At 42.0% G+C, this 15,596-nt stretch overlaps 1 protein-coding gene across 1 annotated transcript in view; it reads left to right on the top strand.

Annotated features, from left to right (window-relative positions):
* The first annotated feature begins 324 nt into the window (after window positions 1-324).
* LOC111957086 (roquin-1) overlaps window positions 325-15,596 on the top strand; it is a 36,245-nt gene continuing 20,973 nt past the window's right edge. Inside the window, exons 1-7 of the mRNA XM_023977811.2 lie at window positions 325-568; window positions 3,010-3,387; window positions 6,675-6,795; window positions 10,324-10,563; window positions 10,921-11,096; window positions 11,421-11,621; window positions 13,450-13,582. Coding sequence (XP_023833579.1) covers window positions 3,157-3,387; window positions 6,675-6,795; window positions 10,324-10,563; window positions 10,921-11,096; window positions 11,421-11,621; window positions 13,450-13,582 — 1,102 coding nt within the window. The 5' untranslated portion in view covers window positions 325-568; window positions 3,010-3,156. The remainder of the gene's footprint in view (window positions 569-3,009; window positions 3,388-6,674; window positions 6,796-10,323; window positions 10,564-10,920; window positions 11,097-11,420; window positions 11,622-13,449; window positions 13,583-15,596) is intronic.

Raw genomic sequence — 15,596 nt, forward strand, 5'->3', positions numbered from 1 at the left:
ACACATAAACTACTGCAGCATAAATACTGGAGGCTGAGACAGGAGGGGTCAGGAGACACTGTGGCCCCATCCGATGATACCCCCGGACAGTGCCAAACAGGAAGGACTTATATCAGTACACTCGTAACAACCAGCATTAAGAAACGTATATTCAATCAAATAAACCTCATGTAGCAAATAACCCATTCCTTTTTTTTGACCAAATTAGAAACGGTCATTGATCTCCATACAAAAAAAATCATTGCTTGGTAGGCGAAAAACGCCACCTACTTGAAGGGACACATATTTTCCACCGACATGTGCCGCTACCGCTTCCTCTCTGGCCATATCCACTAGACGTGACAGATGGCGATGCTGCCCGACATGTTTGCTGTGCACTGGCATTCTCCCACCAACCGGGGGTGCAGTCGCTCCTCGCCCAACTCCAATGTTAGTTAACAAGCCAGACACTCAGTTGACACCCTCAAACTTCGGCAGCAGCCAAGCTGCATAGTCGACATGGCGACCGATAAAATAACACAAGATTTTTCTAAAGACAGATAAAAGTCTTCCAAGTGTTTTGGAATGAGTGAGTAATTTGTGCATGTAAACGCTAAAATGTTATGAACAGTAAACAATACATGTTAGTTAACGACGCCTAGTTTCTGAGCTAGCCTAGACAGCTGGCATGACTGAGAGCTAGCATCCCACTCAGCTCGCTAACTACGTAGCAGTATGTTAACTGGCTAATTGAAATTTACTCGACAACAACATTCTGCAACCTGGTTTAGTAATTGGATTGCCACACAACGATAGCTAGCTAAATCTTTGATATTCAGTTAACTAGACGTCTAATATAGTTAAACGGTAGTGTTAAATCTAGCTAACGTTAGCTAGCTTAGCTAACACAATTTTAGCTATTGCCACATGAAATGGCTTTACGTTATCTAGCTAGCACGATTTCCCTTGTAGTTAGCTATTTGTTTTACTTGTAATGTTAATGTGGCTAGTTTGTTAACAGCTAACTTACATAGTTTCTTTAACTAAATTCGTTTCATGCGTTTTTGTTTTCATTTCAGTCATGAAAGCATCTAACGTTAGCTAGATATCTAAGGTTGTTTACCATATATAGTAGCAAGTTACTTAATTTTCGCTGGAATTTAACTCCACTATTTAGCGACTTGCCATAAAGCTAGCTAGACGTGTTGTGTGTTTAACTAATTGGTATTTGAAATAAAACGCATGAATATATAGAAGCTGTAGCTAATCTTGCATGATCAAATTGTTAGTTAGCTAATTCTGCGCAGCATAAGTTGGCTAACTAGCTACGTTAGTTCAAGCAGCATAAGTAGCTAGCTTCGTCGCCTCTTCGTCTTTGTCCACTAGCTAGCCAGGCCATAGGCTAACAACGTCAGTCGTTGTTTTGATCTGTTATTTGGCCGACTGGGTGGCCAGCCATTCATTATGAATCTGAAGGCTGAATTTTCTGGCGATTTGAAAATGATTGAACCACCTAGAACAGGTTTAATCAGGTAGTTGGCTGGTTAACTAAAGACGACACTGCTGGATGGCAATCATGCTAACGTTACTAACTAACTATTCAGCATGCCGGTGGTGGATTGTCTTTTTACCTAGCCATTTTGAATTTGTAAGGCAGCGGTATTGAACTGACTTGCCTTGTGCAGCTAACCAGAATCTATTCTCTAGGCGTGTTCATTGAAGCTATTCATATTGTTCCTGTTATTATTTTAATGAAAATATAGTTAGCTAGACGTTAACGTTTCTCTGTCAGCTAAGTATCGTTAGTTGGCTAACAGGACACTGGCCAATGGATTTGTCCAACGTTATTTTATTGTAGCTCACGTTAGTTAAATGTAGCAATTATTGCTTGACCTGTGCAAAGAGAAATTAGATCCACTTTATCAGCTCCTGTAACTTGGGTTGTTTGTTATGAGAAGTGTAGCTATGCAAATTGTTGCCAGCCATAAATGTCAACAATGACGGTTTGAGTCATCCGTTGTATCAAGGTAATTGGCTCGGCTAATGTTACATTGTGCAAGAGTCACTGTCAACACAATATAACCCACAGGCTTTTAACCAATGATGTATATAGAGTTCGCCCGTTTGTAGTCCTAAAACCCGGAAATGAGTTATCTTTGGTTAGTTAAAAACATCGATATGGGGGAGATAAGAAGGTTTTGGACTAAATGCCGAAAATAAGGTTGGAGGTTAACACAGGTTTAGGTGATTTTATACGTTTTGTTCTATGAGATTATAGCAGTCAGTTAACATAACCTTTATGAATTATGAAGCCTTTGTGCTTTTTCTTACAATATAAATTCTTAACAATTCACAAGGGACGTTAGCTGATAAAGATTCTCATAATCAAATGTTTAAAGATTTCCTAAGCTTGTGTTTACCACAGACCTTATTTTCAGCGTTTATCCAAAAATGGCATTCATTTTCCTTATAGGCTTTGTCCAACGAACCATGGCGGTGTTAGTGCCTACAAAAAGACGCCATTACTATTTCTCTCTGTAAACCCTGGATTGCAGATGCTATGTATTGGCAATGGATAGGCTGTGAAGCCACCGGTAGGCCATATTGGCACTTCCCAGTAGGAGCGGTCCTTTATAGGAATTAATGGAATTCTACAGTATTTCAATTACATGTTTCAAGGAAATTACATGTATTTAAGTATTTTTCTTGTTGTAGTGGGGACAGTAACATTAGCAGTCTCAAAATTATACTTTATCGAATGATTTTATAAATGTTTTCATTTTGTAGTTTTATGTTTAGCGCACATATATTTCAAATTATTCATTAAGGTGTCTGTAATATAATAAATGTGTCCAAAAACGAATGTAGACATTAATAAATTGATTTCTACAGCTTCAAAAATATGTTTAACAATGGAGGAGTGCCAAGATGGAGACATGGTGACTTCAACACAGCGCCCCCTATTTGTCTTCTAGTGTATATATAATCCATTGCTTTTAACCCACTATGATTGTTTTCCTTCTCTTTCAGGATTTGTGACGTGATGCGCATCCACGATGTGTGACATTTGAAGAACAATTGAGTTCGGAAGAAAAATCTTGATTCCAGTGGAATCTTCCAATATTTTTTTAACACTTGCACACACACCCACCCAACCCCTACACACGCTGCCCAGCCATGCCCGTGCAAGCACCACAATGGACAGAGTTCCTGCTGTGTCCCATTTGCACTCAGACGTTCGAGGAGACGGTGCGGCGGCCCATTTCGCTGGGCTGTGGCCACACAGTCTGCAAGATGTGCCTGAACAAGCTGCACCGCAAGGCCTGCCCCTTCGACCAGACGGCCATCGCCACTGACATCGAGCAGCTGCCCGTCAACACAGCCCTGCTGCAGCTGGTGGGGGGACAGGTGAGCCGTGAGACCTGGGAGAGGGGCGTCAGGGTTGGAGGGGGGTGGCTCAATTCAGTTAGAATCTGTTCTTTGCGCTGTCCCACCACAGTGTTCCCCCTTTTCTGAAGTGCCAAAGTCTTTAGGGTTAGGGATACAGGATCATGGGAATTCTAGCAGCAGAATAGTATTGGAGATGAATCCATCAGATGTGATAGTTAGGAGCTGATTGTGGATGTTTAGGGTGAAGAAACAGAGTAGTTAATGATAAGAGGAAGACCTAGCTATTGAGGAGTTATTTGGGATCTGTGTTGTTCAGAGATCTTTCTGGTCAGTAGTTGTGGTGCATGTACCTGGTAGCCTTAAAGGTAGGGATGGGCATGAGTACTCGGAACGTACGTCTCAACTCTTATCTTTAACCCAGAGATCACGTTTTTCTTTAAATACTGCAATACTATTTGTCAGATTTATTTCGTAACTCCTGCTCTACCCAATACATATTCCCACACACTGACACAACAACACACACATTTATACTGACTGCACACACACACACATACAATCTTCATTTACGCTCCTGCTACACTGTTTATCATACACCCTGATGCCTAGTCACCTTATCTCTATACATAGCTACCTCTCTCACTCTAGTATTCCTGCACATTGTAAATATGGTACTGGAACTGACCCTGTATATAGCTTCTTACTTTCTCGTTCTTATGTTTATTGTGTGGTTTTGTTCTACTTTATCTTATTTTTAGTTCTGCATTGCTATTAATTACTGCATTGTTGGATTTAGAGCCTGCAAGAAATTTCACCTTACTTGTGACATTGACATTTAAAACCTGTTATATTGTCAGAGAGTGATTAACTATCACCTTACAACTTATTTAAGATTCAAAAATCTAAATGACAACTATTTTATGTCAAGTGCTTCTGATTGGCTATGGGGTGTCTGTTTCAGGCGCATAGCGCGAAGTGGGCACTATCAGCATGGTGGCCAAACGCAGTGAGGTTTGGAAGCAAGGTATTTTGATCAAACTGATGAAACCCATGTGCAATGCAATATCAAGCTCTCCTATCACAGCACATCTAGTTCCATAAGAAATCATATGCTTATCAAGCACAAAGAGACGTTCTCAGAGGGGGACAAGTAGCAGAAATCTCGCATTACACGCATAGGACTGCCGTGACCCTGCCAGAGCCGAGCAGGTAACACAGCTCATTACAGTTTCAATGAATGATTCTCAAATGGCACTGAATATGTATGGGGAAATTTGATTTCAGCTCATATTTAATTACTTAAGCTACCATTACATAGTCCTTTTGATTCCTAACATAAGGCTTCTACAAGCAAGAGCCACTGCCTCTTTTGAAGATTGTGTTCCACGCTATAATATAACCAGTTGATACGGTTTCAGTGAATTAATCTTAAGTGGCACTGTTTGTTTTACATATAAATATAGATATACAGTGGGGAGAACAAGAATTTGATACACTGCCGATTTTGCAGGTTTTCCTACTTACAAAGCATGTAGAGGTCTGTAAAAAAAAAAAAATCCAGAAAATCACATTGTATGATTTTTAAGTAATTAATTTGCATTTTATTGAACAGTTTCAACTGTTCTGCCTGTGGCTAATGAACCCTGACCTGCTCACCGGACGTGCTACCTTGTCCCGGTCCTACTGTTTTCAACTCTCTCTCTACCGCACCTGCTGTATCGACTTCTGAATGCTCGGCTATAAAAAGCCAACTGACATTTACTCCTGATGTAATGACCTGTTGCACCCTCTAGTCTAAAACCACAGATTTATTATTTGAACCTGCTGGTCATCTATGAACGTTTGTTCTTCAAGATGTTCAATCTGGCCTTAAATGGCCATGTACTCTTACAATCTCCACCCAGCAAAGCCAAAAGAGGACTGGCCACCCCGCCGAGCCTGGAACTCTCTAGGTTTCTTCCTAAGTTACTTCATTTCTAGGGAGTTTTTCCTAGCCACCGTGCTTCTATATCTGCGTTGCTTGCTGTTTGGGGTTTTAAGATGGGTTTCTGTATAGCACTTTGTGACATCTGCTGATGTAAAAAGGGCTTTATAAATACGTTTGATTGATAAATGTTGTCGCTCCTTTAGAAAATGTATTCTATATCTGCCGTTTCCATTACAGATTGCTTTTGTCGAATAAACCTGGGTCAATGGAAACCTGACTATATATTAAATCACAAAAGGCAGTTTCTGTTTGGGATGTTACTCACCAGGGCGTCTCTCGCTTTTTTATTGGATTGTTTTTTGGGGTGTGGTGATGGCACAGTAGTGTTGTGGGATCGCTAATGTTGTCGATGTGAAAGGACATTGTTCTGATGCAGAGTGGTGTGGCAGATATTGATCCATTTATTCGTGAAGTTGCCAGATGGCCTGTCAGGTAACATTACTATTACTGCCAAGACGTGCTGTCATCACACTGTTTCCTCTATTAAGAGTGACAATCTGTGATAACATTTGACTCACATAGCCAGCCAAGGGTGTCAAAGATGCTATAGCTGTGAAGTTTGGTCAATTCTCTCTGCTCAGTGCGTGTCTATGCCCGTTGACATACAGTTATAAGAACTACAGGGTTTTTCCAGGATCAAAAAGGGGCTTAGGTGTGTGGTTAGTGCAATTGTGTATGTTACATTTGTTTTATTTGATTACTTTATTATTTCTAAGAAATCTCATCTCTATAGAGCTGTTGCCTATGCTGTCCGACAATCACTCTTTTGTAGTTCTTCAAAGTACTTTTTATGACTGCTGAATACCAACTATCAATCACTCAGATCATGTATTTTCATGGAGATACCTCAGGATGCAACAGCTGCTGCTCTATATCACCTCACGATCACTGTGGTGGGCCTGGCTGCCAAGTGGGTGGGTCAATGCCATCCCAGGCCCACCCATGGCTGCACCCCTGGCCAGTCATGTGAAATTCATAGATTAGGGCCTAATGAATTTATTTAAATTGACTGATTTCCTTATATGTACTGTAGCTCAGTAAAACCTTTGAAATTGTTGCATGTTGTGTTTATATTTTTGTTCAGTATATGTCACTGCGTATAGGGGAAGTAGAACCTGAACACTCAATACATAACTGTATTGATTAATTCATCTAATTATATTATAAACCAACAAAGGTCTTTGTTTGATTATTTGACTGTGTAAATTAACCCATTTACACACTTCCCAGCATCCTATTAAATGTGACACGTGTTTTAATTGTTTATTTTCATACATTAATATTCCATTGTGCCACTTGTGTGTCCCATCAATTCCAGGTTCCCAAGGTCCAGCCGGTGGCCCTTATCACCAGCCCAGAAGATGCGCAGCACTATGAGGAGGCCAGTCAGTGTGTGGAGGAGCTGGCTCTCTACCTCAAACCCCTCAGCAACACCAGAGGTAAAACGCACGCGTATACACAGTGTTGAACCAGCTCTGACTCAGGACGATGATAGTAGAATGGGTCCCTGGTATAGTAGTAGATGATAGTAGAACAGTAGAATGGCTAAAGAATTGCAACATTTACCTTGAGCTAACTCTGCAAATGGCACTCCTGGGTTATTTTAAAAAGTCATAGTCAATAGAGCAATAATAAAATGATACTTTTAGCAGAAAAATATATTTAATTTACAATCTGTAGAACTATGTGAATAGAAAGGGTCAGAACTTCTGTGAAACATCACAGCACAGTTGAAAAATATATGGCAAATACACATAAAAAAATGGATGGTGTTAAAAGATAGATGGGAGGGATTGAGTCACTGAAGGGTGGGACTAAAAACGAGATAACAAATGTAAAATATACTGTGTCTGTAGAATGTATATAGCTTCAGAACTTTAATGAAACAGCACAGTTAAAAATATATGGCAAATACACATCAAAAATGGAAGGTCTTCAGAGATAGATGGGAGGGGTTGATGGTAGCTGGAGGATGGGATTAACAACAAACAAAAGGGTTCTATTGTAAAATACATTGTGTCCGTAAAATGTACAGTGCATTCTGAAAATATTCAGATCCCTTGACTTTCTCCATATTTTGTTACATTGCAGCCTTATTCTAAAATTGATTTAATTGTTTTTTTCCCTCATCAACCTAACCAATAATGACAAAGCAAAAAGTTATTTTTTATTTTTATTGAATTTTTGCATATTTATATATATTTTTTTATTCACGTAAGTATTCAGGCTCTTTACTATGAGACTTGAAATTGAGCTCCGGTGACTCCGGTTTCCATTGATCATCCTTGAGATGTTTCTACAACTTGATTGGACATGTGGTAAATTTAATTGATTGGACATGATTTGGAAAGGCACACACCTGTCTATATAAGGTTCCACAGTTGACAGTGCATGTCAGAGAAAAAAACCAAGCCTTGAGGAAGAAGGAATTTTCCGTAGAGCTCCGAGACAGGATTGTCGAGGCACAGATCTGGGGAAGGGTGCCAAACATTTCTGCACCATTGAAGTTCCCCAAGATCACAGTGGCCTCCATCATTCTTAAATGGAAGATGTTTGGAACCACCAAGACTCTTCCTACAGCTGGCCGCCCAGCCAAACTGAGCAATCGGGAGAGAAGGGCCTTGGTCAAGGAGGTGGCCAAGAACCCGATGGTCACTCTGACAGAGCTCTAGTTCCTCTGTGGAGATGGGAGATCCTTCCAGAAGGACAACCATGAGAAACAAGATTATCTGATCTGATGTAACCAAGATTGAACTCTTCGGCCTGAATGCCAAGCGTCACGCCTGGAGGAAACCTGGCACCATCCCTACGGTGAAGCATGGTGGTGGTAGCATCATGCTGTGGGGATGTTTTTCAGTGGCAGGGACTGGGAGACTAGTCAAGATTGAGGGAAAAATGAACAGAGCAAAATACAGAGAGATCTTTGATGAAAACCTGCTCCGGAGCGCCCAGGACCTCCGACTGGGGTCGACGGTTCATCTTCCAACAGGACAACAACCCTAAGCACACAGCCAAGACAACGCAGGAGTGGCTTCGGAACAAGTCTCTGAATGTCCTTGAGCGGCCCAGCCAGTGCCCGGACTTGAACCCGATCGAACATCTCTGGAGAGACCTGAAATTATCTGTGCAGCGATGCTCCCCATCCAACCTGACAGAGCTTGAGAGGATCTGCAGAGACGAATGGGAGAAATTCCCCAAATACAGGTGCCAAGATTGTAGCGTCATACCCAAGAAGACTCGAGGCTGTAATCACTGCCAAAGGTGCTTCAACAAAGTACTGAGTAAAGGGTCTGAATACTTATGTAAATGTGATATTTCTAAAAGCTTGTTTATTGCTTTGTCATTATGGTGTATTGTGTGTAGATGAGGGGGGGATAAGGGGATGAGGGGGGGATAAGAATAAGGATGTAATCTAACAATGTGGAAAAGGTCAAGGGGTCTAAATACTTTCCGAATGCACTGTAGTATATGCTGGAAGTAGAAGGCTAAGTGTTGTCCATTAGTTTACTCCAATTAGGGGAGGGGTGTTAGGGTTAGGGAAAATATATTTAAAAGAGATAATGTACTTTTATTTGTTATATATTTTTACCAAAAAATTGGGGGATTGGAAGTGATGCAGACAATAACATTTATGCAAGCTGCAATCTATCGGCAATACAGTTGGAAGTCGGGAAGTTTACATACACTAAGGTTGGAGTCATTAAAACTCGTTTTTCAACCACTCCACAAATTTCTTGTTAACAAACTATAGTTTTGGCAAGTAGGTTAGGACATCTACTTTGTGCATGACACAAGTCATTTTTCCAACAATTGTTTACAGACAGTGAGTTAGATTATTTAACTTATATCACAATTCCAGTGGTTCAGATGTTTACATACACTAAGTTGACTGTGCCTTTAAACAACTTGGAAAATTATAGAAAATTGTCATTGCTTTAGAAGTTTCTGATAGGCTAATTGACATAATTTGAGTCAATTGGAGGTGTACCCGTGGATGTATTTCAAGGCCTACCTTCAAACTCAGTGCCTCTTTGCTTGACATCATGGGAAAATCAAAAGAAATCAGCCAAGACCTCCGAAAAAAAATTGTAGACCTCCAAAAGCCTGGTTCATCCTTGAGAACAATTTCCAAACGCCTGAAGGTACCACGTTCGTCTGTACAAACAATAGTACGCATGTATAAACACCATGGGACCATGCAGCCGTCATACCGCTCAGGAACACCATCCCAACCGTGAAGCACGGTGCTGGCAGCATCATGTTTTGGGGGTGCTTTGCTGCAGGAGGGACTGGTGCACTTCACAAAATAGATGGCATCATGAGGGAAGGGAAATTGTGGATATATTGAAGCAACATCTCAAGACACATCAGTCAGGAAGTCAAAGCTTGGTTGCAAATGGGTCTTCCAAATGGACAATGACCCCAAGCATACCTCCAAAGTTGTGGCAAAATGGCTTAAGGACAACAAAGTCAAGGTATTGGAGTGGCCATCACAAAGCCCTGACCTCAATCACATAGAACATTTGTGGACAGAACTGAAAAAGTGTGTGCGAGCATGGAGGCCTACAAACCTGACTCAGTTACTCCAGCTCTGTCAGGAGGAATGGGCCAAAATTCACCCAACGTATTGTGGGGAGCTTGTGGAAGGCTACCCAAAATGTTTTACCCAAGTTAAACAATTTAAACTTCTGGCCCACTGTGAATGTGATGAAAGAAATAAAAGCTGAAATAAAAAATGTTCTCCATTCTGACATTTCACATTCTTAAAATAGTGGTGATCTTAACTGACCTAAGACAGGTACTTTTTAAAACAATTAAATGTCAGGAATTGTGAAACTGATTTTAAATGTATTTGGCTAAGGTGTATGTTAACTTCCGACTTCAAATGTGTCTTTTTTAAATTAAAAACCATTCTATGGTGTCTCTTTTCTCCACCCCCCAATCTCCTTCCCGTTGTCTTTCACCAGGGGTGGGTCTGAACAGCACGACCCTGAGTATGCTGAGTCGACCCATGCAGAGGAAGCTGGTGACCCTGGTCCACTGTCAGCTGGTGGAGGAGGAGGGCCGGGTGCGGGCCATGAGGGCAGCAAGATCTCTGGGGGAGCGCACGGTCACAGAGCTCATCCTGCAGCACCAAAACCCCCAGCAATTGTCGTCCAATTTGTGGGCCGCCGTCCGGGCCAGGGGCTGCCAGTTTTTGGGCCCAGGTAGGATGATATCAAGTTTACACACACGCCCGCCTTGACTATACCAGAATTTCTCAAACCTCTCCTCGGAGACCCCCAGCCGTTCCATTTTCCAGTTGATCTATTCCGTAGCAAACTCCCAGATCGTCCAGAGCTAATCCTCAAGTTCTTGACTAGTTGAATCACTGCTAGTTCAGGACGACAGCAAATTTGTGATACATCTGTGGGTCCCCAAGGATAGGTTAGAGAAACACTGTCTTATACAATGACATTTACTACCGTAAATGTTTGTATGTTTTCAAACTTGCACAAATGTCTTCTCAAATGCTGTGGGTGTGCTTGTGGTCTAAACCTACTTGTATGCGTTCTCCCTCCCAGCCATGCAGGAGGAGGCTCTGAAGCTGGTGCTTCTGGCTCTGGAGGACGGCTCAGCCCTGTCCAGGAAGGTCCTGGTGCTGTTCGTGGTCCAGCGGCTGGAGCCACGCTTCCCCCAGGCCTCCAAAACCAGCATCGGCCACGTGGTGCAACTCCTTTACAGGGCCTCCTGCTTTAAGGTAGGTCTGACTCTACCTACACACACAAACACAGTTCTAGGAGCTGGTTCTTGTTCATTTGGTACAAACCGGAGTGAAATGGAGAGGTACTATCTAACGTTCTCCAATAACAAACACGGTTTTGTTTTCTGTTGTATAGTGTTTTGGAACGTTCGCAAGAGTGTGCTCCAATGAATATGACCCAGCATAGGCCACGTGGTTCACAAACATGTTTTGGGCTATGATCTCCCTAAAATTCTCTAAACCATCTATAACCAATCAGTAGATCCTGACCCAGTGTTTTTAGGAAACTCTAACCTAACGCCCTCTTTCCCGATTGTCTAGGTGACCAAGCGGGACGAGGACTCGTCGCTGATGCAGCTGAAGGAGGAGTTCCGGACGTACGAGGCGCTGCGGCGCGAACATGACTCCCAGATTGTCCAGATCGCCATGGAGGGCGGCCTCCGCATCGCCCCTGACCAGTGGTCCTCCCTGCTCTACGGGGACCAGTCACACAAGTCCCACATGCAGTCCATCATTGACAAGGTACCTGTGTGTCTGTTAGTGTGTCTTCGACAAAGTGTCTGCGTCTGTTTAGGTCTATGTTACTCGTCCTAGAAGTAGCTGTCATGTACAGTACCAGTCAAAAGTTTGGACACACCTATTCATTCCATGGTTTTTGTTTTTACAATTTTTTTAATTGAAGAATAATTGTGTAGTCTTCAAAACTATGAAATAACACGTATGGAATCATGTATTAACCGAAAAAGTGTTAAACAAATCTATTTTATATTTAAGATTCTTCAAAGTAGCCACTCTTTGCCCTGATGACAGCTTTGCACACTCTTAGCATTCTCTCAACCAGCTTCATGAGGTAGTCACCTGGAATGCATTTTAATTAACAGGTGTGCCTTGTACATTTGTGGAATTTCTTTCCTTCATAATGCGTTTGAGCCAATCAGTTGTGTTGTGACAAGATAGGGTTGGTATACAGAAGATAGCCCTATTTGGTAAAAGACCAAGTCCATATTATGGCAAGAACAGCTCAAATAATCAAATAGAAACAACAGTCCATCATTACTTTAAGACATGGCTAGTCAATCCTGAAAATTTCAAGAACTTTTAAAGTTTCTTCAAGTGCAGTCACTAAAACCATCTAGCGCTTTGATGAAACTGGCTCTCATGAGGACCACCACAGGAAAGGAAGACCCAGAGTTACCTCTGCTGCAGAGGATAAGTTCATTGGAGTTACCAGCCTCAGAAATTGCAGCCCAAATAAATGCTTCAGAATTCAATTAACAGAAGCATCTCAACATCAACTGTTCAGAGGAGACTGCGTAAGTCAGGCTTTCATGGTCAAATTGCTGCAAAGAAACCACAACAATAAGAAGACATGCTTGGGCCAAGAAACACGATCAATGGACATTTAGACCGGTGGATATCTGTCCTTTGGTTCCCACCGTGAAGCATGGAGGAGGAGGTGTGGGGGTGCTTTGCTTAACAAGCTGGCTACCACAGCATTCTGCAGCGATATGCCATCCCATACGGTTTGTGCTTAGTGGGACTATCATTTGTTTTTCAACAGGACAATAACCCAAAACACACCTCCAGGCTGTATAAGGGCTATTTGACCAAGGACCGTGATGGAGTGCTGCATCAGATGACCTGGCCTCCACAATCCCCCGACCTCAACCCAATTGAGATGGTTTGGGATGAGTTGGACCRCAGAGTGAAGGAAAAGCAGCCAACAAGTGCTCAGCATATGTGGGAACTCCTTCAAGATTGTTAGAAAAGCATTCCAGGTGAAGCTGGTTGAGAGTGCCAAGAGTGTGCAAAGATGTTAAGGCAAAGGGTGGCTATTTGAAGAATCTATAAAATATATATTGATTTGTTTAACACTTTTTTTGGTTACTACATGATTCCGTATCTGTTATTATTTTATCGTTTTGATGTCTTCGCAATTATTCGACAATGTAGAAAATAAAGAAAACCCTTGCATGAGTAGGTGTGTCCAAACTTTTGACTGGTACTGTACGTCGTACAGTCCATTATCAACGAGGTGTGTGTCAGTTACTTATATTCACAAAAATCCCACATTCACTCATGTAAACATCTACTTATCAGTTTGTGTATTTGTCTATATAACTGTCTGTGTGCACACATGAAACCACAAAATACCCATAAGCTTCCACTAAAGGAGCAGCACTTTCCCTGTGGGTCAATCCTTCACAATAGAAAACATGTTATTGCAAACAATGCTGATAGGATACAGGATAGCAGGAATGATCATATCCACAAAAGAGTGGGAGAAAATCCAGGTGCAGGCACTCAAATGTTGATTAGAATTTTCATTAATATCCCGTGTCCCCTCCAGTTGCAGACGCCGGCTTCGTTTGCCCAGAGCGTCCAGGAGTTGACCATCGCCCTGCAGAGGACGGGCGACCCCGCCAACCTTAACCGCCTCCGACCACACCTGGAGCTCCTGGCCAACATCGACCCGAGCCCCGGTGAGAGAGACACACACACACACCCACACGCTGGCTCCCATGCACATCACACACCCCGCTCAAGGCCAAAGCTTGACAATGATGCATGCAACTGAAGATTGTATTCGAACCACAGACACACCAGGTCTGCCTTTCCGCATTCAAAATTGTTCTCTAAGTCACTCCTGTTTTTGTGTTGTCCCCATTATGGGACGGATGGTACCATTTAGCTGAAAGCATTACCAGGAACTTAGCCAAATTATTGCATTCCCTTTTTCGGTCCCATCAAATTCTCGAAGGGCAGGGAACAAGTGCATAGAGGGAGTTTTCTTGAACTTTCTGGAATGAAATACAGCCCAGTGTGTTCCAATAGTTAAGTGGTAAAGAATCAATCAGTGTAGAACAGGTTGGGTTTCTTTGAGCTTCATGTGGCTGTGGTCAGGGAGAAGAAGTTGTGATGTTATCAGACTGATTCAAATGAGTATGACTCATTGGCCCTTATGACCCATCTCACCTATGGATTTTTACTATCTGTCATTCCAATCATGGTTAAGTACCGTTTCATTGAAGCACTTTTGTTTAAGAGCCCTTTAAGCAGTAGCCTATGTTTGAAAGAGAGGGAGTGAAGTACCCAGACAGCCAAATTCTTTTCCCAATTATTTGCATGTCTGATACCTATCTGGTATTTTTCCTTATGTTTAACAACCACATGGAATCTCATCTTTTGACTTCCCGATTTTTATACCACCTGCATATGTGGATCTCAATCCTGATACAAACCCGATCCACCATTTGCGACCTCTGTCTACACGCTCAGATAAGATCATTTTGCTCTGAAGTGTTTTGTTGGTTGTTGCACATGACCTGCTGTTACCATGACAACCACCCCAAATGTTCGAAAAGGAGAAGTGACATGAAATGACCATTGCATCGGTGTACTACTTCAGAGGATACATCAGTGTGAGTGTGCAAATCTGATATGGGTCACATGTAATTCTGAGTGTGGACAGTCAGGAAAAAATGGAAAACGGATATGGAAAGAAAATCAGATTTGGGTTCTTAGAGTGGCTATGTAAACACAGCCGTATTGTCATACTTGTGTATGTGTTACCCTTCTTTTAATCAGGCAGCTTTCTTATTTCTTTAACTATGCTAGTACTGATAGAGAGATAGCCCCCACCTGATAGAACCCAGGTCTTATCAGGGCATAAAATAAACTTTTTGGTCTACAAGCCACAGTGACGGGTAGATTTAAAAATCTACCAGCCACTCAGATCTTTTACCAGATATTTTGTTGTTGTTGCCAAAATTACACCAAAACAAAAGAGGATGAGTGAGCTTTGTAATGTTTCTAAAACAATACATTAATTACTAGTAAGAACTAATGTGGTATGTTTCAGTTCATTTTGTGACCGGTGTCTTTTAACCAAAATATCACAGAGGCAAATGTTCACCTGCCCCTTTAAGGGTGGGATGTTACCGTGGTAAAGCGGCTCGAGTCATGTTTGTGCGTGTGAGATTGAGTCTGACTAGTACTATTGTCTTCTCTTCCCTAACACCTGAAACTCCAACATAGAAAAACAACCTACCTTATGAACAAAACAATGTAAATAGCCAAGAAACGCAAGGACAAAGTCTCACTTCAGTAGACTTTAGTTTCAAGTAAATTAGACCAACTTTTATGCCTGTGCGCACCGCTTCTAAAGAATGAGGCTTTCACTCAGCTCTTAACGTGTGCTCAGCCCCCAGCTAGACAGTGTTGCAGCCCGAGGTAGAATAGGCTATATAGGATTCGTAGTTCTTTGACTTTGTGCGATTTCATTTACCAGCTATGAATCAAAACGGCAGAAATACTTTAAATGTGACTAGCTGTTTTCATTATCCTGTAAATGTGATCATACTTGACTATTTTCATTCACAAGTGCGAGTGACATGCTCGCACTGTGGAGCCCAGACCACACGCCGATGTGCCTGGTGAAATAGACATCTCACCTGCCAATCGACCTGCAGGTGGCGAGTGTTCATTTTAGGCCCT

The sequence above is a fragment of the Salvelinus sp. IW2-2015 genome, linkage group LG32 (assembly GCF_002910315.2).
Source record: "Salvelinus sp. IW2-2015 linkage group LG32, ASM291031v2, whole genome shotgun sequence".
Lineage (NCBI taxonomy): Eukaryota > Metazoa > Chordata > Actinopteri > Salmoniformes > Salmonidae > Salvelinus > Salvelinus sp. IW2-2015.